General features: G+C 40.7%; 1 protein-coding gene across 1 annotated transcript; it reads left to right on the forward strand.

Moving 5' to 3' along the window:
• The first annotated feature begins 2,334 nt into the window (after positions 1–2,334).
• Positions 2,335–15,309, forward strand: CCDC197 (coiled-coil domain containing 197). Its single transcript, XM_087704646.1, has 7 exons — positions 2,335–2,385; positions 2,745–2,902; positions 4,023–4,105; positions 6,398–6,570; positions 9,389–9,499; positions 12,780–12,896; positions 14,753–15,309. Exons 1-7 carry the CDS (start codon positions 2,335–2,337, stop codon positions 14,810–14,812), a joined length of 753 nt encoding a protein of 250 aa, XP_087560772.1. The 3' UTR covers positions 14,813–15,309.
• Positions 15,310–27,284: the final 11,975 nt, after the last annotated feature.

Here is a 27,284-nt window from a genome sequence, read left to right on the forward strand (position 1 = left end):
TCTTCCCTTTCCTGTACAATGAACACTCCAGCATTGCATGGTCATTAGAAAGACATACTGTACTCCAAGCATGAAGCCAACCCTTATGCATAGTAAAACTCCAGTGAATTAGAGAGACTATTAGTAACATTTTCTTTGGATAGGAATATGGTCTTCATGCAGCAGCAGAGGTTTTCTCCCAGTGTATGATGCATTTCTTCAGACTCAGAGCCTTGCAGTGCCTCCATAACATCTTTCCTTGGTGTCAGCCACCTGAGCTATTTCTTGGGGTGCATCCAGCTGCTAGTAACACCATAATTTTCTGTATCATTCTTTTGCTTACAGAAAACAAGCCATTTTCATAGAGAGTTTGATAAACATGTTGTGTCCTTATTATCTTGAGAATAGTATCTTTATTGCATTAATGATTTTTAGCTCATCCTAGTCACTATTAGAAATGCTTGTGGGAATTTCTGGACTAAAGCTTGCTCTTCTCCACTTTTCCTTTTTGGCATGTTCTTTTAGTAACATAAACTTATAATTCATTTTCTAGGCTTCCAGCAAGATTCTACAACCTCCTACAACTGTTTTTAGTAAGAAAACACAGCAACAGTTTCATCTCTTGAAGAAAAGGGCTAAACGTGACATTATTAGTGCTGACTTGATTGCTAAGAGGCAAGAGGTCAAAATGAGGATGGAAGAGGTGGCCGAGTGCAGAGAGAAACTTCAACAAAAAAATGAGAATGCAAGTATTTTTCAACTGTGAGAAAGGTCTACCATCTCTTTTACACAAAATGTAAAACATAAAAGTGTAAACTGGGCATGCAAATGAGTATTCCTCTTCTTATCCAACTATGTGGAGGAGACACTTGCTTCTGCTTTTAAGCTGGGATATGAAATTGAAACAACTTTAATGGGTGGCCTACACTGGAAATTTTTGTGGATGCTAATTTTCTTGGCTTTTTGTACAGTAACATATTTTTCCTTCTGTGCTTTCTCTTGACTAGAGTCTTCTTATCTCCTCTTTTCTTTCTGATGTTTTTCTTATGAATATTGATCTTAGGCATCACTTCCTGTTTTCCCATAATTTTTAAAAATATTTTTATATTTTATATTCTGTGAGATTGATATTCCTATGGAAAATCTAAAAAGAGTGAAAGAGAAATGACCATAATAGAACATATTCTGCAGAAGCCTGTTCTCCACCCCCCCAAACACTCTACCAGATAATTTGGTGAGAGAGATTGAGTGACCAAAGATCAACTTTTAGAAAGTTAGGCCTTCAAGAAGAACCTCAACCACCGAAGTCAAGCGGCTGACTCACAAATAGCTGCTGGTGGTCAGAACGGGGAAGCTATTCAGGAAATACATGGAGACTATGAGACAGTGAAGAGATTACCAATGCCCTATCATGTTTGCAAGGTCTCTTCCCCCTCCTTTGGGGAGAGAAGAGGAACAAAACCAACAGCATTGCTTGTCTTGGGCATGTTGGCTTCAGGGATGTGCCATAGTTCTTCTAAGCCCAAAGTCACTCGACTTTCTTGGTTCACTAGCACCATGGCAAGGCTCCTCTTGAGAGTATCTCACAGCATGGTTTACAACAGGTTGGTTTCTCCAGATGGAAGGCTGGTGCATATAGTCATTGGAAGGTCAGAAGGCAGCATTCTCACCAAGTCTCCAGAGAATAGTACTTGGCTATTTATTTGGTCTTTCTGCATATCACAAAGGTTTGGATTAGATGATCTATATCAGTGGTTCCCAACTTTTGTGCGGCCATGCCCCACCTAAGCATCTTTAAAATCCTGGTGCCCCCTGCCTCCTGTGACATATAATTCTTACTCTACTCAAAAAGTGAACTCTACTCACAGGGAGGAAGCCTAAAAGGCCATTCACTTGGTTTAAACAAGGTTCAAATTGTCCCTATTAAAAATCAAATTGCCCCACTGTAGGGCCTGGGCCCCACGTTGGGAACCACTTATCTATATGGTCCATTCTAATTCTATATATCTATGATTCTTTGAAATCACTATGTCAGCTTCCCTGCCTTTGACTATGAAGTTGAAGCATGTTTCTAATATTTGACAGCATCCTCAAAAACCAGGAGAGCTGTTACACAATTTAAAGATGTAAGATGATTTTTTCCTAACTTTTAGGAGATACACTAAGAGGAATGTGATTAATAGTCTTGTGTCAAACAAAACAAGAATATACTCCAACTGATAGACCTATACTGTGTAAGCCAGATGTCCAATCTCTTTTCTAGCCCAAACCGAAATGCATGTAGTGGGTCCTGTTGAGTTACCAAATGGAGAGTGGTGTGCCACAATAGATGGAAGAGATCAGTAGGAGCTGGGCATGTCTCTGCTCCATCTGTCATCACTGGCACTATCACTGAAGCAACATAAAGTAATTTATATGCCAACATTTATGAAGAGGAATGATATTATTTGGCCACTTCTTGTCCTAGCCTCTGTTTTATCAGAGAACAAATCTGCCACGTTTTACATATGTAGCCTCTCACATGTTTGTAAATGAGTCACAGATCTACCCTCAGTCTATTCCCCGCTCCCCACTTCAACATAATTTGAAAAGGAATGATATAAAGGTCAGGACTTTGTCTAACTGTCTGTCTGTCTGTTTGCCAGCACAACAACCTCCCAAGAACTGAACAAAGCAAAGCCAGATTTGATGTAGAGGAAGCAGATCTTCTGAGTAGTAAAATTAATGCAAAATTCAGTAAACATTTTCTCTCCTTTCTTAATCAGAACAGGACTCAGGGTTATGGATTCCAAAATTATCTCCAAGAATGTGATCTGAAAAAGAAACGCGCACTTGCAAAATACAAGCTTGAACAAAAAAACAATGCACTAAAGAGGCAAGAAATACATACATTGAAAAGAGAGCTTCAAAAACTGAAAATAAGGTATGTGGCAGATTGAAGAGACACCATGAATTTGAGCCTGAGATTATATAGTCAATTTGTATGGTTGGAGTTCCAAATCTGATGGTAATTTGCCATAGCAAGATAAAAATAATATTGGGATCACCAGACACATGGCATGGGTAATTATCTTTACAAATTAAAACATAAAATACAATGGAAAAATATTTCAATTCTGTTAAAAATAAAACAAGCCTAAAATATTTCGCCCAAGTAGTTCTGCATTTGGAATGAATAGATTCAGGGTTTCAAGCTTGACCTTCTAGAACAGGGGTGGGGAATTATGGCTCTTTTATGACTTGTGGACTTTAACTCCCAGAATTCCTGAGCCAGTATGGCTCAAGAATTCTGGGCATTGAAGTCCACAAATCATAAAAGAGCCACAGTTCCCGACCTCTGTTCTAGAGGCTTCAGGGCAGTGGTGGGATTCAAAATTTTTTACTACTGGTTCTGTAGGCATGGCTTGGTGGGCATAGCATGGCTTGGTAGATGTGGCTTAGTGGGCGTAGCAGATTTTATTTTGGATATTTCTAGTTAATAGATCTCAGGGAATGGGCTATGTTCCTGTAGGAAAGGGTGGACTAAACTGGACTAGATTAATGAATAATTGTTCTGATATAAGCCAGAATGAGTTTGAAGTGAAAGATTGGTTGAATTTTCACTGTACAGTTTCTTAAAGTCCTCTTGAATTCAACATAGCTCTGTTTTACATAGTTGCTAGTTGAGAAGCTGTTGCCAAGGAAAAGAAAATTCAGTCCTTTCCTGAAAATGGACCCTTTCTTTCTCCTAACACCTTAGAAGACTCAAAGCAAATCTAGCACGATTTAAAAACATAAACATATTCAAACCATTCAGTCTCCCCCCCCTCTGTATGCTTTTCTAAGAGGTTTTTTCATGGACCAGAGGTAGCGTAGTTTTGTGTGCTGCCTGCATTCAGTGGATGGGGCTTCACTTGTTTGCACATTTCTTGCATGCTGCAGACCATTGCCAGTCCATGGACAGGGGATTGGGAACCTTGCACTATATGACATAATATATAACTATCTCCTAGCAAGGTATTTTTGATAAAACATCAATAAGTGTCTTTGATTTGTTTCTTCAGACAACAGGAACTACAGAAGAAGATAGACAAATATAAAAGTTACGAACATTTTTTGAAAAAAATTATCAACCTGTTGCCACCAGGTGTGTACCAATCATTAAAACATTCCTTGAGAATGATTTGCTTGAAATTGTACCATACCCTTAAAAAGCCACATGACCCTTTGCAAAACTGTTTTAATCAGGGGTGGGTTGTTGCCAGCGTTACTGGTTTGGCGACCCAGTCCCAATTGCCACTACCAGTTCACCCGTACCAGTGCAAACTGGTAGCAACTCACCTCTAGTTTTAATGCCCATTTATCGTTATTTAAAATAGTTATGTTCATCTCATTAATCATCTCTTAAATAATAAAGTAACAAATCAAATGACATATATATTCAAAGAGGCTGCAAATAAGATTCTGAGGCTTAAAGCAGAAATTATTGACAATATCAATCAGCCCTTCCCTGCTTCACAGATGCACAAATTTTGAAATAATTAATGAAACTCATGTAAGACAATGTAGAGATTTATTAGACTTGGTAGTTTAGATGAAAAAGTGGGCAAGGAAGGGCTTGGCGCTTTCCTTCAGATCCCAGGCTTTCCCTTGACAGGTCGTCTTTTCTCATCACATAAAATCCTTTGTATCATACAATGTTGATTATTTGTATATTCTGGAAGTGAGGCACAGTGAATGGAATGTCTTATTTTTCAGAGGCAGACTATACAGTAGGACTGCGGTGCTATTTTAGTGTTTCTTCATTTCTAAAAGGCAAAACCAGCAATCCTCTCATTTATGATCAGTTTCTGCCTTTTATATGTTCTTCAAGGACAGAAGGGCATTTCTGAAAAATACGCTACTTTGGCCTTGGAGAAATCGAATCTTCTCTAACCAGGGACGTGCAGTCAGGGGAGGCAGGGGAGGCAGAGTCTCACCACTGTCATCATGAAAAGGAAAAAAAATGTAAAAGGAAAAAGGCTGAGCTAATTGCTGCTAGAGTCACAGTGGATGACTCTGGTTAGTGCTTAACTGTTTAAAAAAGCCTCTTAAAAAGTGCCCTCTACAGGAGGAGGCAGGAGAATGATGTGCCTCATCTATTCTGGTGTTTTATGATCACTTGAGCAGAGTTAAGCAAGGGTTAAAAGCCGAAAAATTCCTGACGTAGGTGAGGCATGTTGTTCTCCCACCTCCTCCTGTAGAGGGCACTCTTTTAGAGGCTTTTTTAAACAGTTAAGCACTAAGCAAAGTCATCTGGCAGCAACTAGCTCAGCCTGACCTCAGCTCTTGCCTTTTTCCTTTTACATTTTTTTTCTTTTCATGATGGCAGGCAAAAGCAGAGTTGAAATCCTCTCTGAAACAGCTGGAAAAGGTACATGTGGGTCAGAGGGAGGGAGAGGAATTCAAACTTCATCCTCAAGTGTAGATCCCTCCCCAAGTGTAGTTTGATTGCATGCAGAGCTACGTTGCCTTTTCACATACACACCACACACACACACACACACACACACACACACAGCTGGATAAAAGTATATAAGCCCGTTTCACTGATTACAAGTTTGAAAAAGCAACATGGCTCCACCTGCAATCAAAGGCTTGGATTGGAAGCAGCAGGGGAAGAGGGGGGTATGGCAGAGGAGCTGCTTTCAAGCCATAGGAAAATATATCCAATCCAACTTCTGTGTTTGTGTTTGTTTGAGAGTGAGTGAGTGAGAGAGGGATCCAACTTCTCTGTGTGCGTGTGTCTGTTTGAGAGAGGGGGGAGGGAGAGAGAGAGAGGGAGGAAGGAGGGGGAGGGAGAAGAAAAAGAAAAACTTTTTTGCAAAGGAGAAAAACAAATGCTGTCACTTTAAATAGGAACTGAGCATGCCTGGCTGTGGAATTCTGGGAGTTGAAGTCCACAAGTCTAAAAAAAATTGAAACCCCTGTGTCAGTGCCTCACTGCCATAAACCTCACTGCACGTCACTGTCTCTAACGCATATTGCTAGATATTCCCCCCCCCCACTGATAGAGGTTTCCACCAAGGTCCTCTGTTCCAGCAGGAACAGAGGTCGAATACCATTGGTCAAGAGGTCTGACAGATCCCTTTAAAAGGGAATGCCAACCCGTCTTCAGCCAGATGTTTACCTGACTTGCAATAAAGAGCTGTTGTTACTGGAGCCTTTGTGTGCCTTCCTTTACCGGATCTAATATATATGAATGATTTTTATGGGCCTATTCTCATAAAAGCAGTCTCCCAAACTGATGCTGCACTAGAGTGCACATGTGCACATGCGTGTACAGGAATGTGATGGACTGGCCTTTCTGCTTCACTCAGGTGGGGGTCCTAAGCTCTTCTGTAACCATTGCTGAATGTGTATTGTCCATGAATAATATGACTTCTCTTTCCTATTACAGACTTTTGGGGATATCAGGAAGATTCTGTGATTAAAACCCTCACACAAAGGCATAAGACCCTGGTCTCTACCAATCAGAACCTGAAGAATCATTTGTTAAACCAAGAAGAAAACATTGAGATAATGCATCATAAATGTGCTGCTACAAAAGAAAAAAATAACACCATGAGATTTGTAAGGCTACCAATACCTGACCATATGGTTTTATGATGCTAAATTACGATTGTCCATTTACTTCAGAGGCCTGGTTAGCCATGCTACAGAGTCTGTTAATTCTCTACTGATTTCTTAATATGGAGTCAGTTCTGCTTTCTGAAAAGGATAAAGCTTTAAAAACTATTATCAATGCAAAGCACACTCACCCTGTGATTCTTGTACTTTATTCTCTAATTATTGATACACCTATTCTCGGAGCAGGATCTAACCAAGGGTGGGATTCAGCTGGTTCGCACTGGTTCAGGCGAACCAGATGCTAATTTTACATTTGGTTCACCAAACGGTAGTTGCAAAGGACTGGCTGGCCTCGCCCACTCTGCCTCTCCCAGGAGTCTCCACGTGGCCCATTTTGGATGCCAGGTAAGTCCAGGGCACTGCAGAGGCTCTGGGAGGGTGAAAAATGAGCCTCCTGGAAGTTCCAAAAGTCTAGAAATGGGCCTGTTTCTGGCCTCCGGAGTACAAGGGAGGCCATTTTCGCTCTACTGGAGGCTCAAAGAAAGCCTTAAGAGCTTGGGGAAGGCAAAAATGCCCCCCACCACCTTGGTGCAGGAGGCCACCCCATCATGGCCACTGCCACCCAGCAACCAGACAGAGAACCAGTTGCTAAATTTTTTGAATCCCACTCCTGGGTCTAACTATGGTCATGCCACAAACCCAGAATGTTTGATTCTAGTTTTATGAATGGAATATAAATGGATAATTTATCAGGAGACCAAAAAAAGACTACAACCTTCCTTTTCAGTGTATACTATTTTATAAATTTCAGAATTGCCTTATTAAAGTAAGCAAGCTATTTATTAGTTTAATAAAATTTCAGTTTAACAAAATTTGTATGCCGCCCACTCCCATTGGGACTCTGGGCAGCTCACAAGCAAGATAAAAGCATTTGAAAAATTTAAGAAAAGATACAATTATTAAAATAATACAACATCCATTCAGTCTAAGTGGGGCTGGATATAATCAACAGCCCCAGGCCTGCCGGAACAGCCAAGTCTTGGTTGCTTTACAGAAGGCCGGGAAAGTAAGGGTCTGGATCTCTATGGGTAGATCGTTCCACAGGGCCGGTGCAGCTACAGAGAAAGCCCTCCCTCGGGGGGCCGCCAGCCAGCATTGCCCGGTCGACGGCACCCTGGAGGAGACCCAACCTGTGCGATCTTATTGGTCATTGGGAGGTGAATGGCAGGAGGCGGTCTCTCAGGTAGCCAGGTCCTATACCATGTAGGGCTTTAAAAGTAATGACTAGCACCTTGAAGCATGTCTGGAGACCAATGGGGAGCCAGTGCAGCTCACGGAGGATAGGTGTAACATGGGTGTATCTAGGTACACCCATTATCGCTTGCGCGGCTGCATTCTGGATCAACTGTAGTCTTCAAACACTCTTCAGGAGTAGAGCGCGTTACAGTAATCCAGTCTTGAGGTGATGAAGGCATGAGTGACCATTCGAAGTGCCTCCCGGTCCAGGTAGGGCCGCAACTGGTGCACCAGGCGAACCTGGGCAAAGGCCCCCCTGGTCACAGCTGACAGATGGTGTTCTAATGTCAGCTGTGGATCCAGGAGGACACCCAAATTGTGGGCCCTCTCCGAGGGTGTATAATTTCACCCCCCAGGCTAAGAGGTGGAATATCTGGACCATCCTTGGGAGGCAGCATCAATAGCCACTCGGTCTTGTCTGGATTGAGTGCAAGCTTGTTCGTTCCCATCCAGACCCTGACAGCCTCCAGGAACTGGCACATCACTTCAACTGCTTCGCTGAGTTGGCACGGGGCGGACAGATACAATTGAGTATCGTCCGCATATTGATGACATTTGATCCCGTGCCAGCGTATGATCTCACGAATATACTAATCTGACTTTTCCTCCAAGCATTGAGATAGGGCGAGGTGGAGGAGGGGATTTAAAGATGGACTGCATGCACAACTTAATTTTGTAGCCAGGTTTTTAATAGTTATGGTTTTAATACATTGTTTAAGTTTAATATTTATAACTATTGAAACCATAACTATTAAAAATCTGGCACCAAAGTTAAGCTTCCAAATGCAGTCTATTGTTAAATTCCCTCATCTACCTCACCCTATTATTTTTACTATTGATGTTGTTTTAATGTTGGTTGGGAGCCACTCAGAGTTTGATAAAACACAGGTGATTATATAAATGTTAAATTAAACAATAAAATAAGTATTCATTATAGCCAATGGATGGGCTTGTTCCTCTTAACAGCACAAAGGTAAGAAGACAATATTTCTTCAGATGTAGTTACACCTAGTAGCAGTTCTAGCTAGCATAACGAATAATAAGAGATGCTGGGAATTTTAGTTAGTTTAGTACATCAGCAATATGTTGAACCAGACTTATTTTGCAATTTGTTGCAAGTCAGTGAGAGAACTTAGAAGAATCTGATCTGCATTCTGTAATTCTCTTAGAGAGAAATATTTTCTTACCTGCTATATGAACATTGTTATAGAAGCAGTGGTAGGATTCAGCCAGTTCACACCACTTTGGAAGAACCAGTTGTTACATTTCTGAGCAATTTGGTGAACTGGTTGTTGGAAGAAATCATTAGGGCAGAGAACCAGTTGTTAAATTATTTGAATCCCATCACTGTATAGAAGGTATCAGATTATACTGGGATGTTGACAAGCAAAGCAGTTGTCCTGCTCCTGGACCCTGTCCAGCCCAGATTTATATTTTATTGGGGGAGAGAAAACCACTCTTAAAATAAGGACCTCATTTTATTTACAAAAGCACATCCTTTTTTCAATTATATGCTTCAACCTAGGTGTTGGCTAGCAAAGTTTCTGAGCTCCAATCAAAGTACAATGCACTGAAGGAAAGAAACTTAGATCTGATTAATTACATTGATAATAAAGAAGCCGTCACAAGTCAACGTGTAAGTATTACGCACTTCTTTTTCTCAAAATCCTCTCCCCCCCCTCCCTTTTCTTCCAGCATTCAGGCCAGAGTGAGAATGGAGAAATATTGTTTTCATTTACTGTAAAGTGCAACTTTGCAGCTCAACAGGGCAACATTCCTCACACAGAAGGATGGGTAGCATATACTGGCAGTTCTATCATTATTATTTTTTTGTTACTACTATTGATTGTTGGGGAGGAAACAAGAATGGAAAAATCTACTGAAGGGGTAACGGACAGTATGTTCAATTGTTACCATTAGTGTACAGAAATAGGTAGTGCATAAATCAAGGTCAGGATCCCTAAGAAAGGAAGCAGAAGAATCAAAATAAAATGGAAAAAGAAAATCATCCAATCATTTGTTGAAGGGTGGGATTATAAACAAATCAAGTGTAAATTAGCTGAAAACTAGCTTCAATGATATTGATCTCAGGAATAACTACACAGTTCCTGAAAAAAGGCAGGATATATACATTTAACAAACAAATAAAAATAGCTTCTTAGGACAGTAAACAGATGGGAGAAACAGATCAGGCTAAGTGAAAATTTGTGGGGACCAGATGGAGAATTTCAGGGGGTAGGAGAAGAAGTAGCCCAGCCCAGAGGTAGGGACTATGAGAAGGAAAAAAAAATACTGCCTTACTTAATTTTATAATATGACTGGGAATTTCTTTTTGGAAATTTCAGCTTTATGTTTCAGCTGACTAGCATTAAAATGTTCTCCTAGAATCTGTGTGATTCTTGCTTCTTGAGTTTGCCACCTGTGTTGGGTTTCAAAAGCTGCTAGCATTTCCAAGAACTAAGCAGAAGTGAAAGTCAGCTAGAGCTGTTCTTAAGATGTAGCATAACCTAGGGCATATCCAGGCAGCCTCCTTGGTCCTTTGTGAGGTTGACCCTCTCTTTCCAGAAAGCAGTTCAAGCATGGCTAAAGATTGCTTTGCTCTAGAAGTGGTGTTTTCCCTCTTATCCCACCTCCAGACACTAAATTTATTTCTTTGTTTAGAAGATTTATATAGCCATCCACCTCACAAAACGTGATTTGGGGATGTATGCAATACATAACAACAATAAAGACCAGAAAACAGAAATATAGGGGCACCCCGATGCTGACGGGAGGCAGTGTTGAATGACACCAGAGGTGGCATTCAGGAGGTTCTGACCAGTTCTGGAGAACTGGTAGTGGAAATTTTGAGTAGTTCAGAGAACCGGTAAATACCACCTCTGACTAGCCCCACCTCCATCTGGGGCTAGTCAGAGGTGGTATTTACCGGTTCTCTGAACTACTCAAAATTTCCACTACCAGTTCTCCAGAACTGGTCAGAACCTCCTGAATGCCACCTCTGGTGTCATTCAACACTGCCTCCCGTCAGCATCGGGGTGCCCCTATATTTCTGTTTTCTGGTCTTTATTGTTGTTATGTATTGCATACATCCCCAAATCACGTTTTGTGAGGTGGATGGCTATATAAATCTTCTAAACAAAGAAATAAATATATTCTTTGCCTCCCAAGTTCCAGCTGATCGGCAGGGGGAATGGAGATTTTACAGTATCCTTCCCCTGCCACACTCACCAAGCCACGCCACGCCCACAGGGCCAGTAGTAAAAAAATTTGAATCCCATCACTGAATGACACGTTGTAATGGTAGGTGGAAATGGTTTTGGAAGGAGAGCCGCTGTCAGGACTAGAGTGGAATAAGAGGCAGCTTAGCACACAGCAGGAAAGTGGGTGTGACAAATATGTCAGAAGGGACCTTCCCAGTTTCATGGCTGTAAAGACCACAGGGAGAAATCTATTTCAGACTTTCAATATTTTGTTATTGTAATCTTACAGTAAAAATAGTACTAGCTTATCCAGGTGTGCTGCTCCTCTAGACCAGTGTTTTTCAACCACTGTGCCGCGGCACACTAGTGTGCCGTGACATAGTGTAAGGTGTGCCATGGGAAAAACACCTTATATATAGTCAATATAGGCACAGAGTTAAAATTTTTTAACATTTTCTAATGGTGGTGTGCCTCGTGATTTTTTTCATGAAAAAAGTGTGCCTTTGCACAAAAAAGGTTGAAAAACACTGCTCTAGACTACCTTGTAAGACAAATATATGTTCTGTGGCAGAAAATCTGTATCTTCAGTTGGTTCTGCCAATTTCCTCTTGGGACAACCACTTCCATCCAGTCCCTGGCCTATTTTTCTGCCCCTCAAGCCTGTTTTGGGTGTGAGGGAGAGCAGAATTCTGACTTTTTAGAATCCCCCCTGCCTCTTTTTTCTTTCTTTCTTGGAATGCGCTGGTGGATGTGTCGATAGGTCTATCAAGAGAGTGATATCTTTGAATATAAATAGCCTGTCCTGGCTTCATGCCATTAATGGGAAGTGTAACTGAAAGGTCTGTCTTTTGTCTTTCTGTACCCTACCTGGCAGGGAATTCCCTTCCCAAGGGTTGCTGTTCCCAAGAGTCCCCCTGCCTTCATACTTCCTCTCCCTTAAAGTAGTTTACCTTAAGGTAGTTTACAGCTCCTACACTCATCAAGACACCTAAACCTTTTTCTCAAACAGCCCCTTCCAACTCTGTTATTCTAATTTCCTATTGGCATGAGGATAAATTACCACAGTGAAGCAGTTCTGTGAAAGCACATGCAATCTACGAAGTGATAGGCATTAACAAGTGTAGTTGATCGACCCTAGGCTGAATAGAAAAAGAAACACACAGTTGGGGTAAAAAGAGAAAGACTTAAAATAAGAAGAGAAAACTAAGCAGTACTATCATGTATTTGTGAAAGGAATTTTAATTGAGATTATCTTGCAATATTTGCATTAGAGTTAAAGTGAGTAGGGAATTCCAAATGTACTTTTTTCCACTCCAGAATTTAAATTCTGGGTGAGGGTGGTGGGATGATTTTGCATGGTGACAGTAAATGTGAGTTGTATTTATTCATCAGAGCTCATATTATTAGAAAGATTTTGATTTGGGGCAAGGAACAATTAAATTATAAGGTGCATTGGAAAAAAATATTGATCAGGCAGGAAGGCTACTTGGCTATAGCAGAAGAATAATGTTGATTGATTGGAATATTCTTCTACTATACTTATTATAGAATGAGAAAATTGAGGGCCATAATGTTAAGGAAGATAGTGCTGTATTTAACTTTCATGTTACCTTTGATAAATAGCCAACTGTGACTTCTTCAATGCAAGTCAATACAGTTTTTTTTTCCTTACATCTCCTTAAGTTTTGTCTATCTACTTCTTTATGTTTCCTGCAGACTCGAGAATTAAGCAGGATGCTGGTAGGAATCTCCAATATGGCAGAGCGATGCTATATGAAGCATTATGGTCCTTTGGGGGAAATGACTTTCCAGTCCAAGCTGGATATGATCCAAGTAGGTAAATCTGTTTGGGCTTCTAAAATCAAACTTGCACAGAACAGAGTAGAACATCTTATCTATGGAATGAAATGTAAATTTAAAGGGAAGGAACATTAATTACTGGTGTCATTATGCTACCTCAAAACTTCTGTTGTTGTTTCTTTTCATCCTTGAACCAGGGGTGGGCTTCAAAAATTTCAGCAACAGGTTCTCTGCCCGGTTGGTGGGCAAGTGTGGCCATGGTGTGTGTGGCCCACCGGAGGCTGGAAACAGGCCTGTTTTTGGTCTTCTGGAACTTCCAGAAGGCCCAGTTTTCTACCTCCTCAAGCCTCTGCACGGGCTCTGCACTTACCTCACATCCAAACCGGCTACGTGGAGACTCCTGGGAGGGCCGAGGTGGGGTAGGTGGGGCCAGCCAGCAGTTGGATTTGAAGGTTCTCCGAACCGGCCATAATGTTAGCTATGGGTTCTCCTGAACCCGGGCAAACCTGTAGCAGCCCACCCTTGCCTTGAGCTGATCCCAGATTCAATGCTTTGATTCCTCTGCAAAAGCTGTTTCCCGGGCCGTTTCACAATTCATGTTGAGTTCATAAAGGCTTGTTCATGCTTCCAAATTTCCATGCCTAAACAGTAACTGCTGCCCCAGACATTTCTCAGTAGAATTTCGTATTTCATATACTTTATTTGTATGCCGCCCTTTTCCCTGAGGGGACTCAGGGCGACTCACATTTCAGGGGGAGGGGAAGACAAACAAATTACAACAAGAAGACAGTACATTGTTAAAAAAACACAACAGTCATACCATTCGGGTGGGGTTAAAGTCATTAGCCCCAGGCCTGCGGGACAGCCAGATTTTAAGGGCAGCGCGGAAGGTCTGAAGGGTGGTGAGGGTCCGGATCTCCACGGGGAGTTCGTTCCAGAGGGTCGCAGCAGCCACCGAGAAGGCTCTCCTCCGGGTAGTTGCCAGTCGACATTGGCTGGCTGATAGAATTCGGAGGAGGCCTAATCTATGCGATCTTATTGGTCTAGTGGAGGTAATTGGCAGTAGGCGGTCTCTCAAGTGATTAAGAATAATTAATACTTACATATTTTGCCTGAAATGCAGAACATATTCATATTTGAACATATGAGAGATATTTTTAAATTAAACACCTTAAGGAAAAGTCTCTGGTGCATAGTTCATAGTTTTTTTTCTGTTATATGAGTAGCAAGGTTCTGCTAAATACCCCCAAATGTATAGTACTTGATTTGTGTTATTTGGAAGCTGGGTAAAAGAAAAGAAAAAAACAACCCTCCAGTGTTTCAAGGATGCATCAGTGGGCTTATTCAACAGAAACCAAACTAACAAATTTTAAAATGCACCAGAAAAATGAACGGATAACTCAGGGAAAGAATTATCTGCAGTATTTGAATTGAAGTTCTGTGAGACAGTAAATGGTATAACCACAGTGCGACTGGGAACATCTTTGGTAACAGCAGGTGCAGAAGAAATTAGAGAGCTGCTGGGTAGTAACTACTGACTCAGGGGAGGGTGCATGTTGCCATTGCATGTGTTACTAAATGTAGGGGTTTTCCTAGAAGAGAGTAACAAGTGGTAAGGAAAGTGAAACACTTGAGCCAGCACAAGTTCAAAAATATTATTTTCAACCTTGAGCAAGAAAGCACAAGTGCAGGCTAATTCACAATCTGTAGCGATATCAGATTTTGCACAAGCGTCTTCAATTGATACGCCACAAAGTCTTGCATATGTACACAGTATTCAATTTGCATATACAGTATGTAAGGCTCATACATTTAAGTAAATGAATATACTTAGTAATGTGTTATCTATAATTATACTCGATTCATTTTCTCTCTCTTAATGTGACCAGGAATTCATTTGTGAGAAAACTGAGCTGTTGAAGCCAGAAGGATATAGAAGATCATACTGACTTTTAAAAATCTGACTTCAAAACCAAAGAAATGATAGCAAATTAGGACAATATATAAAACATGTCCTGCAAGGAGACAGGAAATAAAATATTGTACTTGGAATGCTTTATATTATAAACAAATCAGCACATGGGTGCTATCACTGGAGGCACAGGGACATGGGTTCAGGATCAGACTCCTACAGGCAAGAACACAGAAATTGGCATTTTTAGTCCTGTTTATTAAGGAACAAAGATAAAAATTAGCAGTTTATACATTAGCCAAGTCATATTAGAAATTGACAAGTACTTTTGCTTTTCAACTTTAACTTTGCTGATTGTTTTGGATTCGTTTGTGAGTGAATCTCCTCCGCCTTTCTCTAGGCAAGAAACCATAGCATAGCCTTAAATTTTTCTATCCTTGTGTCTTTTCTCAACAACATGCCAAAACCACACATCTTTACAGCATATAATATCTGCTTAATAAATGGGTGTTCCCAACTGCATAGCTCCTTCGAGCCCAGTGGTAGGTTCCTACCGGTAGTGGTTTGGCAGCCTGGGTCGCTGGAATTGGCAGCGACCCAGGCCTGCCACATCCCCAACCAGTTTTCCTGGTGCTGCCATAGGTGCCGCCATCTTGTTTTTTGCTTTTGCACATGTGCAGAAGCATTTCTTTAGTATTGTGCATGCGCACACAGTGCACATCAAGCTTGTGTGCATGCTGTACAACCACAAGCGAACCAGCAGTAGTGGCTGCTGGAACCCAACCGTTTTCCAGCCCCTAATTACTAGCTTTATTCCTACTTAATCATCTAGATGTAAGGAAAGGATTTATGTAATAATTTGGCATTATACCATCCACTGCCAGACTGAAGTGATGACTGGATGATTATTCTTTGGCAGGTAAATCTTTGATCACCTTACAGACTCAGTGTAGCTGTTTATCCCCATGATGCTCTTCCCCTTCAGAACTGTTCTCCGCACCCTCAAAACACTTTAATAAAACTTGTTCCAATCTAAGCCACCATCCCATAACATCCTAGTCAGTGGAAATTAGTTCATTTAAGATTTTTCAGCCAACTTTATTCTAAACAGAAACCAACAGACCACAGTCCATTTTCAACAATACTATACTTTTAACATGGGTTCACTAACTGCCTGCCAGTTTCTTCATTATAGTGTTCAATTCTCAACATTTTTTCAGTAAAGCGATGTGTGGAAAATTATTTTATGAGATTTTAAAATGTGATAAATAAAATAAACAGTCCACAGTGAAGCGGTTTACTTATGTTCAAACATGCTGCCTATAAATCTGAACCTTTATATTTCTAAGTATTTCAATAAGTGTACATTAATAGCAAAGTTTTATAGAGATTAAATAATAATATACCGCTACTCAGATTAACTTGCAAAGATGTTACTGATGATAATATAAATATTAATAAAAATGAGGATTTTTTTTAAAAAAACACACCAGATCTTTATCCTTTCTTGTGTACTACAGTAATGCTTACATCTGTTATTCTGTTTTGGGCAGGGAATGTCTATGGGAAGACCATATACAATTGCAAATACTGATAGAATTGCTATACCCTTATTAATTATAAAGAAGGGGAAATGATGCATCTTTCATGACCAGTTCTAGCTACTACAATTCTATATTTTAACCAACTCTCAAAGTTGCAGGAAATAGATTTCACCTGGCCACCCAGATATGAATGGTGTTTCCACTCTGAAGTGAGTTCTGTCGGATTAAACACAAATGTAAAACTTTGAATTAAGTAGCCTAAAAATCAGATTATATATGAAATTATAATCCATGGCCATTTAGAATTCTCTTGTCTTCACACATATGCTTCACCCCAAAACTTAAAGTTTAAAATTAATAGAATAACTTTGCAAACATTATATTGTTTCTCAGTAATGAAATGAAATAATATATCAGTGAGATGTTCAGGATCAATGACTGAAATGTCACAGAGAAATATCACGACAAGATAGCTGATTATGGCGTATCTTCACAAATGGCCTTGCATTTGCCCCAAGGCACTCAATTATGTTGCAGGAAGTGGTGAATAAAGAGCAAACATAATGAACAGGAAGAGTAATACCAAACAATGTAAAGCAGTGAGGTCAAATGTCTATTTGAGGAATGGTGTTTTTTTTTTTTTTTTTAAAAAGGGTGTTTATAGGCTTGCAGCAAACTGATGAGATTAATGTTCTATATTTACGGCTGTACATATTGCTTTTCTACACTTAGTGCATTGCAAATAGATATGTATGGTAACTTCTCTGCAAAAATATAATTCCTACCTAGGGAAACCTTGAATAAATGTCTGCTTTATTATAAAGATGCATTGAGTTCTGTCTTCTCAGAATGACAGGTCAACCTTGAAGGGCAGGCTTCTCCCAAATGAAATGGACAATATAAAAGTATGAGTTAATAGCAATAGCATATTTGTCTATTTTTCATATACAGTCACATAAAAGTTATAAAGATTTCTCAGTCTTACTGTCATTAGAAGGCATTGGATATGGTGGTGGTGTTCTTCTCCCAGCATATTTAACTTGATCAAGAAGCTTAATACATTGGAGAAATATCAAAAGGGGATTGATTCATACACTTAACTAATTCCAATGGGACGGAATTGAGCCCTAAATATACTCAGTCGTGCACAGGATAAAACTAATGCTACTCAATTCTGTTGTTGAATGACCTAAACCAGGAGTTTCAAACTCATATTATTAAGTGGACTACTTTATTTACCAAAAGGCTGCAACACTGAAGTCTTTTTCATAAACTGATGAACTCTTCATTTTTTACTCTAGTGTATGTTTAGTGTATATAAAGTATGTTTACTTTATTGGCATAAACATACAATTTATTTAAATAAAGTAATTTTGTTAAAAGCTAAATATTTATTGAATAAATACAATCTGTCACTGAGAAAAAAGCTGACTGCTATTTGATGTTTTCCACTTATAATCAGCATAGTGATTTCAAATCATTTTAAAATTTGAGTATAAGCCTTGCCTATCTTGCAAGGCTATCATGAGTAGAAAGCGGCCATTTATATGTGGAACCTGGGATTAGCAGCTTTGTGATGCATGGGAGTACAGGGATGGTAATTCAATATCAAGAAGAGGATAGGCAGTCCTGTCTGAACACAGCTTCTGGGTGACAAGTGAAAGAGGGTTATGAAAGATCATCAGATACATAATCTCAGCCTTCACCTGGCAAAGTTAGATGGTTAGGGCTGTGCCAGAAAACATCTTGTTCCTGCCATTTGGGCTAAGATTACCTTCCATCATCCACAGATGATAGAAGGCAGCAGGGTAGGGCTGCTGTCACTTTGTACTTGCCTTCTGCAGCTAGTAGTTGGTGCATGGATGGGAAGTAGCAGTGATGTGGCCCCTTTTAGCAATTTAGCTGGGAAAGGTATATGGCTCTGGGTACGAGGGTGCCAGGCAGAGGTACAGAACATGGTCCCTGCCCAAATGGTAAGAATAAATATGTGTTCCTGCTCGATCCTCTGCAAGCTGTAGCTGTAACGAGTTGATAGTTCTTGATCTGAGCTATGACAGCTTCTTGATGTGGGTGTGCAAACCCACCCACCCTTGAAGGCTGCATGCACCCTGCAGGCCACAAGTTTGAGACTCCTGACTTACACCCAACCCTTCCCTTCCAGATGAATTATTAAATCAGAAATTCTGATTTAATTTCCTCTGTCAGGGATCTGCAAACATGGCAACTTTAAGACTTGTGAACTTCAATTTCCAGAATTCCTCCATGCTGGCTGAGGAATTCTCGGGGTTGATGTCCACAAGTCTTAAAGTTGCCAAGTTTGGAGACCCCTGCTTTAAGTAAATAAAATGACTTGTTGAAGGCTTATTGAATATTGTATTCTAGTAGTAAAGGAACAAGTTAAAAATTTGGGGGCACATATAAGTAAAAGCAGTAAATAGGCAGCTCCCAATAACTGATAAATGGAGGAATACAGGCAACAAAACAACCACTTCATAAGTGCATAGCACAACATAGGACAGGGGTGTCAAACTGGATTTCTTTGAGGGCCAGATCAGCATTGTAGTTCTCTTCCATGGGAACCAGCTTCCTGAACAAGCCTGGTCTTCATGGCCTCCAGAAGGCTAAAAGAATAGGCATCCCTTGAATCTCAGGTGTGAGACTATTCCAAAAGGCTGGGGTTGCTACAGATTAGGTGTGCCTCAAAAGTTCTATCAGTTGACAACATTTAAATGATGAGATCTGTAATGGACAGAAGGAAAAATCTTGAGGAACAGGAGAAAGGGCTGCAACCAAACCAACAGTCAGATAAAAGATATTTGAATCTGGGGAGACATGTAATTTGAGAAAGTGCTTCATGTTTGCCCCTCCCAAGTTCTCACAGTAATAAAGAGAGGGAGGCGGAAACATATTCACACTTACAGGATTCTGCTATTGTAGTCTTGTAATAAAAGTAGAATTAACATTCATAATTTCATTTTTCTATCTGTCTTCTTTGAAGGGGCGAGAGAACCTAAAGCACGCCCACCATTTCTGACCTAGTGGAATGGACAGACCTGCAAATAACCTGGTCCTCTTGCACCTTTGGGATTCAATATTTACAAATGCCTTAGCCACAGATAAAATGTCTGAAATGTCTACTAGAGACACAATACCAAGCCGAAATTTTGTATCGTATTTTCCCACTTTAAAAAAAACAACTGAAAATGAAATTTGATGGGAGAACTCCATTCTATGAGGAAAACCAGCAATGATTCACTTTCAATTTTTGTTTTAAGCATTATGTAAACAGCTCTGTAAAAAATTTCTAGTGATCTATTACGAAAGCTGTAGATACTAACTGTTTGCTTATATGTTTAAGAAGTGTGCAACCTTACAAAGTTACTGCTAAATTAAGGCTTGATTAGGGATTCCAGATAATTGGTAGGGTTAAGGCAGAGATGTCATACAGTACAAACCACATCTGATTTCATTCATCCACATTTGATAAATTAAAGAATGTAATTATATCTATATATCTGAAGCACAACACATAATTTTTAAACCTGTTTTCTCCATCATAGTCTGAGACAAGTTTTGAAGGGTCTCTGAAAGAAGAAGGTAAGGTTCTTGGGGCTTGAAGAGTCATAGTTATGCATCTCTGTTTTAGCAGTGATTTTAGCAACTTTGCTCCAGTTGGATTTGTAATTAAAAACAAATGCTACAGAATGTCAACCAGCTCTGAATGATCTCTTTCCAAACAAAACTGAATCTGGACAGATATTGCAACCATAGAAGTAATTACTAATGGATTTGAACAATGGTATATTTGTTTTCCCTTTTTTCTTCCTTAACTATGCAAATGTTTACACCCTCAAATCCTTCCTTCATTTGTTTCTGCATTTGTGTGAATCTTTATAGTCCTAAATTTGGTTTGGATGATTCTGATGCTCTGTCCCCCACATTTCTATCTCCTAAAACTATAGCCTGTGGTTCTTTCCTCACTACTGAATGAAAGTGCTCCCACTCCTTCTTGAATTGAAAAAAAATATACCATATGCTGTCCCCATTGCCAATCTTTCTCTTGGCTTCCTTGCTTCTGTTCCAAGTCACTGCAACTTCCTGATATTCCTATAGGGCAGTGGCTCTTTAAGATGTATAGACAGTCAGTAGAATGGCTAAGGAATTCTGGGAATTGAAGTCCACACATCTTTAAGACGCTGAAGTTGAGAAACACTGCTTTAAGGTAACTGATAGCAAAGTCAAATAGACTTTGCCCTTGAAACCTCCTTGAACTTTGTCAGAATAAGGGGAAACTACTACTGTAATATTAACTCAGTTAAGGTTGATGTAAGCCTGTCTGACTCATGGCCTGGAATGAGAGGAAATCAGTGTTGGGGAGCTCCGCAGAATTATTTGTTAGATATATTGGGGGCATGATAGGGCAAGGTCTTAAAGCAGGATTCTTTCAATTTGTTTAGAGACAGGACTCTAAATCGGAAGTGTAAATTAATATTAATAAAGCTCATGATGCTATAAAGCCTTGCATTTATTAATAAAGTAGGCAAACCAGAGGCCTTATTAAACATATTTAAAAAGATACCAATGGAAAGTTTTTCAAATGCAGTTGAGGTTTTAAATGCATTGACCTAATCTCACAAGTTACTGGATGTGAAAGACTGTTAAGATTCTGTTTTTCTGATGATAAATAGCAGAGATCAGAGAAACCTGCTATTGGAAGCATAAATCTAGAAGCCAATTTACACTGTGGTCAGCGGACTTTCCTTCCAATTTTTTTTTTACTGGCGGAAAATATAAAGATTCACAAAGAGAAGAGATAGAATGAGAGGATCAGAAGGGAGGCCTGTGTTCAAATCCTCTATTGGCCTTGAAACTTTCTGAAAATCTTGAACCAAATCCTCCCTATCACCAGATGCTCTGGTAATAAAGTGAGAGTTCCAACAGAAATTTGATATGCAATTATATATAATTATAACATGTTATTAAAACACTGATTGTTATAATTACATAATTGCAAAATTGAAAGACAGCTGGGTGACCTTAGGCCAGTCACTCACTCACTCTCTCTCTCAGCCCCATCTCACCAGGTTCTCATTGTGGGGAAAATAGAAGGGAGGATTGAATGTTTTTGTCCAACATCAGTTTTTTCAGGAGTATTAGAAATGTAATGCTTTGATGCCATCTAGTGTTGATTCATCACATATATCAAAATATCTTGATATATAGAGCAGACAATCAGCATGGCATAGAGTTTTAAGGAGTTGGACTAGGAGGAGGAAGCAGGTTTTGATCCTCCTTTATTATTGGGATGTTGAAAACCATATATATCTAAGAAACTGTAATGGATAGTGGGTTAGATTATGGCTCATAATTTTAAGTGATTATGATTGGTTGATTTAGGCTGATATTACAGTAGATATACAAGGGCTCAGTGGCTAAGACACTGAGCTTGTTGATCAGAAAGGCCGGCAGTTCGAATCCCTAGTGTCGCGTAACGGAGTGAACTCCCATTACTTGTCCTAGCTTCTGCCAACCGAGTTCAAAAGCATGTAAAAATGCAAGTAGAAAAATAGGAACCACCTTTGGTGGGAAGGTAACAGTGTTCCATGCGCCTTTGGCATTTAGTCATGCTGGCCACATGACCACGGAGATGTCTTTGGACAGTGCTGGCTCTTCGGTTTTGAAATGGAAACTAGAGTCGGAAACGGCTAGCACATATGTGCAAGGGGAACCTTTACCTTACAGTAGATGTACAGTAAGGTTATGCAAAATCTTCTGTAGATGTACCATCCTGGGGACAGAGCAACTTGTTTGTAGGAATCTGTGCCAGAATTGAAGTAATATTTTGAGGTGTTTTGGACTCTTCATGGAAGCTGTTTTCTTCTGGACAGAAGTAATTTGTGGGAGGAAGTTGGAGGGGGAGGAGGCAGGGGTGGGAGATAGGGATAGCTAACTGGAACCCAAGAATGTTCTAGGAAGTCTGTATAATCGGCCAGTCAGTAGGATAGGCTAAACAGAGACATTTGTGAAAGAAGGTAGGAAGGCTTTGAGAAGAATGGGAAGCTAGTGAGCCAATGGATTATGCTGAATTGGGACATTGTGGCCATAACTGGGGAAGGAAAGGAACTTGTTAAAGGCAGGGAGGCCTTGTGGGACATGGGTGATAGCTGAAGGGGGAGGGAAAGCAAGACACCAGCAAAATGTTTGATTGATTGGTTGATATATGTCATCTTGAGAGCCATTGGAGGGAGGAGAGGAAGGGAAGGTGACATGGATTAGGTGACAGGAGTTGAAGTCCAGAAATCTGACAGTTGCCAAGGTTGAGAAGCAGTGGGTTAAATCAAGTCTGGAAAATACTGTGCGGTCTAAAAAATATTAGATGAAAGACTCCTATCCCACCAGACTAGATTGTAAGGGAAAGGTTAATTTTTAATAAAAAGAGCTACCTTCTCCCAAATTTTCAGATGAAGCTTACCAATCATGAATAATAAAAGGCACCTTATATGGGACACTTAGGACATCTGTTTGGGAATTAAGGATATTTTTCATTCCTTAATGTGTTCTGACTCCCTCCTCCGTCCAGTAACGAATGTCGAGACAAGCTTAACTGGAATTTCACAGCACTTTATTAGCAGGAAACATAAACCTCGGTGGCTGAACCAAGCATAACAAGCAGATAAGAACCTTGGCAGCACCCAGACTTCGACATAGACAGATAACAGCTTCTCCAGCGTTATGAATGAAGTTGAATCCTGCAAAACCAGACTCCTCCCAGTCTCTCCTTAAATACAATCTTGAGAGGAGCCTAATTACAATCACCTGGGTCCAATTATCTTTTGTAACTGCGTAGCTGCTCTCTACGTCGATCTGCATCCAGGACCACCTCCCTTGTCTCCTCATCACTACTCCAAGGTATGATGTCAGGAGCACACTCCCTTCAGCTCTCACCACTGCTCCATGCCTCAGGCGCCTCCTGGTGGCCAACCAGCCTCTCTGTGCCCTGCTCGAAGTCAGAACCCTGTCCAGGGTCCTCCACCTCTTCCAGAGCCGACTCATAAGGCCCCTCGCTGACGGAGTTTGTTTGCAGCTCCAACGGCTCCTGCTGGGCCACAACATTAATGTAAGTTTGATGGAACTACTGTTACATGTAAAGAAATAGGCTTCAGAAGAAATATTGGGTTGTAACATTCTAATTCCATTCACTGCCAGAAATTGAATGGCTATTAAGAGTAGCTGTTATTGCTGTGTCTGTGTCTTTTGCTGTTTTACTGCTCTTATATAAACCCTTGGGTACTACAGATAGTTCTATATTGGTAAGAATATTAATTAGAAAGTATAAGCGGCCTAGAAAATAGTAACTCCATAAGTAATTTGCAGTCTCAGGGGCTCATTGGCTGCTTTACATAAAGGCAATGTGAACTTTGTATAGATTGTTCACCCAACACTCTTAACCAAGTCACTTAAGATCTATAAGCTGTATTTATACAACATGCTAAGACTGATTGATTTTAAACTTGGTTATTTTTTTCCTTTGGTCAATCTATTTTATTTATGATGCAAACTGCAGTGCAAACCACCAAACTGGAGTAAATCAGAACATAAATATGTTGTCCGTATAGAAAGATTATAATAGACAAGGATAAATTCTAAAATAAAGAACAGAGTTGAAGAATTAATTTTATATTGATATTAAAAGACAAGAAATTGAACAGGTCCCTTCTTTTCTGGGCTGGAAATAATAACAATGTTATGTCACAATTAATTTCAGCTATCAAAAGAGCAGGGACCCATTCAGGAAAGAGGTAGCAACAGTGAGGATGGGCATAGAGGTGCACGACTTGGAATCTTGTCAGTATTATGAGATTCAGGGATTTGAATCGGGTGGGCTTCAAAAATATAAGCAACAGGTTTTCTGTCCAGTTGCTGGGTGGGCATAGCCATGGTGGGCGTGGCCTAGTCAGCCTCCTACACCACAGCAGGGGGGGGGGCGTTTTCACCTCCAGGCTCCAGAGGCTTTCCTTGAGCCACTGGGAGGGCAAAAACCGCCTCTGGGGGCCGGAAACGGCCTTCTGGAACTTCCAGGAGGCCCATTTTCCCCCCGCCCCAAGTCTTCGCACAGGACCTGCACTTACCTCGCATCCAAAACAGGCTGTGTGGAGACTCCTGGGAGGGGCGGAGAGGGGAGGGATGGGCAGGGCCAGCCAGGGGTGGGATTTGGAGCTTCCCCGAACCAGCCATAACATTACGGGTTCTCCCGAATCCGGGTGAACCCGTAGCAGCTCACCCCTGGTTTAAATCAGGTTTAAGACTAGAACATGTGGTGTCAAATTCCCTAAAATGGTTCAGGATAGAATCAAAGGGTAGGACTGTATGCATATGTGGTTTTATATTTGTCTTGCATTATCAATTTATCTTTAATCTGCTTTATAAAAGGGCTTTGCAGCATTTCTGGTTCGAAGGCAAAAAAAAAAAAGCAAGGCCAAGGTCACGTTCCAAAGCATAAATGTGACCTCAAACATAAATTGATGCACAGCTCTATTTGATATAATCAGGGTCATCTTGGGTATGAAACGTTACAAATTTAACTGATATCCTAATGAAGAATTATGCTGCTCAAATTAAAAATATAAATACCTTTTCTGCTTTTACTTCCGCAGAACTCATATTATTTATTTAATTAAATATGTATACTGCCCATCTCAACACCCAAAATGACTCTTGGAGGCTTACAATGGCATAAAAGCATAAATATAAAAGCTATAAACTAACAGCATGAACTAGGTGGGTGGGCTTTGTTTCCCACTGTCAGGCACAAAGAATCAGGACTATCAAGTTCCAGTTAAAATTTATTGCTCAGACCTATATACAGGAATCTGGTCAACTAACAGCACTAAATTGGCATTAGATAAGAGTCAGTGGAATTTAAGGCGAGCTGGACTTAGTTAGTTTAGTTTGTTTAGTTTTATTGAACTTGTATGCCGCCCTATTCCCCGAGGGGACTCAGGGCGGCTAACAAACTAAATAGGGGAAAGGGAAAATACAAAAAACGAAGACAGACAAATACAAACAGTTTAAAAATTCATCAACAGCCGCAACAATTCGAGTGGGGCTGGAAACTCATCAGCCCCAGGCCTGCCGGAACAGCCAGGTTTTAACGGCTTTGCGGAAAGCCTGAAGGTTGGCGAGGGTCCGAATCTCCACAGGGAGATTGTTCCAGAGGGCCGGAGCAGCCACAGAGAAGGCCCTCCCCCGGGGGGTCGACAATCGACACTTGCTAGTTGATGGAATCCGGAGGAGACCTAATCTGTGGGATCTTATCGTTCGTGAGGAGGTAATTGGCAGGAGGCGGTCTCTCAAGTACCCAGGTCCGATACCATGTAGGCCTTTAAAAGTAATGAGTAACTTGGGAGTGTTTGCAGACCCCTAATGATTCTAGGCTGAGTCCATTCCACCTCTAAGCCTTGCCTCTTCTACACTCAATGAACCAGCTAAAGCCAGCATAACGCTCCTAACTGGCAGAGCTAGGTTTTAATAAGGCTCTTGCAGAAGGCCAAAGGTGGATCTCATTTCCAGTGGCAAGATGTTCCAGAAGGAAGGAGCCCAGGCAAGAGTTGTGAGTCTAGAGCCGTGATGGCAAACCTATGGCACGTGTGCCACAGCTGACACGCAGACTCCTCTCTGTGGGCATGCGAGCTGTCGCCCCAGTTCAGCTCTACTGCGCATGCACGCGCTCCTCTTGATGGTCAGCTGGTTTTCGTGTCTCTGCTGCACATGCATGTGGGGTGCATACATGAGACATGCCTGCATGCATGGAAGATCACAGGATGACACATGCATTCATGGGGAGCAGGGCACAAGGGTCTCACACACGGGGCAGGGCACACGGGGGTGTCACACATCCATTGCATTATGGGTGCACATGTGTGCTGGTTTCATGTGTGTGCGCCTTCGGCACCCAGCAACAAAAAAGTAGACATCACTGGTCTAAAACCTCCACGAACAGCATCTGTCTGGGGAAGTGCAAACCCATTCAGTACCAAAGATGATAAATCCTCAGATCCTAAGGCTCCACATATTCACAGCTACTCTATTTTACCAGAGTTTACCTAAAGCCTGTTGTCCCATATCCAGAGACCAAGTCTCCAGGCACCACAAAAGAGCAGACACAACACTTGGGTTGTCTGGGATGGAAATGTAAAGTTGAGTATACTTCATCTTTTGGTGTTGGATAATCCCACCCAGTGGCTCCATGTTAAAAAGGAATGTAGAATATTGAGCCTTGTGGTATACCACTAAGCCACAGCCATGATATATAATGTAATATACATTAAATGAATTGTAATACTTTACAAAGGGATTTAACCTACTGATGTTTTCTGTGCCCAGTCATGTCTTACTCTAGGAGGCGATGCTCATCTCCGTTTCTTAGCCGAGGAAGCCAGTGTTGTCCGAAGACATTTTCATAGACATGGGCCAGAATGAGTGTATGTTAAGGTAAACGAAAAGTTGTTACCTTCCCACTGAAGTGGTACCTATTTATCTACTCATATTTGGATGCTTTCATACTGCTAGGCGGGCAGGAACTGGGGCAAGTAACGGAAGCGCACCCCATCGAGCAGTGCTTGGGTCTTGAACCTGGCCTGTCAGCTTTCTCCATTACCACAAAGCCTAATGTATTTTGTGGTAATCTGTGCCTCAACATATCCAAAGAACTTGTTCATTTTGCATTTCTAGGACTAGTGCAGAAGATACTGCTGCTGCTGCTGTTACAGTAGTAGTATCTAGTTATTTTCTAGATTTACCCTTATTCTGAAATACTTTATTTCACTACTTTCATTCATAAGGCTGCCTTTAATAAGCAAAATATCCAATTGATATAGTTGATTATGGCATCACAGGTATCTCTATACTTCTTTGGAGAATCCAGGTTTAATATTCCTTTCACAAACAGTGCACAGAAAGAGATGG

This window comes from Thamnophis sirtalis, unplaced genomic scaffold (assembly GCF_051295495.1).
Source record: "Thamnophis sirtalis isolate CommonGarterSnake01/CBP01778 unplaced genomic scaffold, rThaSir2_p1.2 scaffold_1, whole genome shotgun sequence".
NCBI classification, from domain to species: domain Eukaryota; kingdom Metazoa; phylum Chordata; class Lepidosauria; order Squamata; family Natricidae; genus Thamnophis; species Thamnophis sirtalis.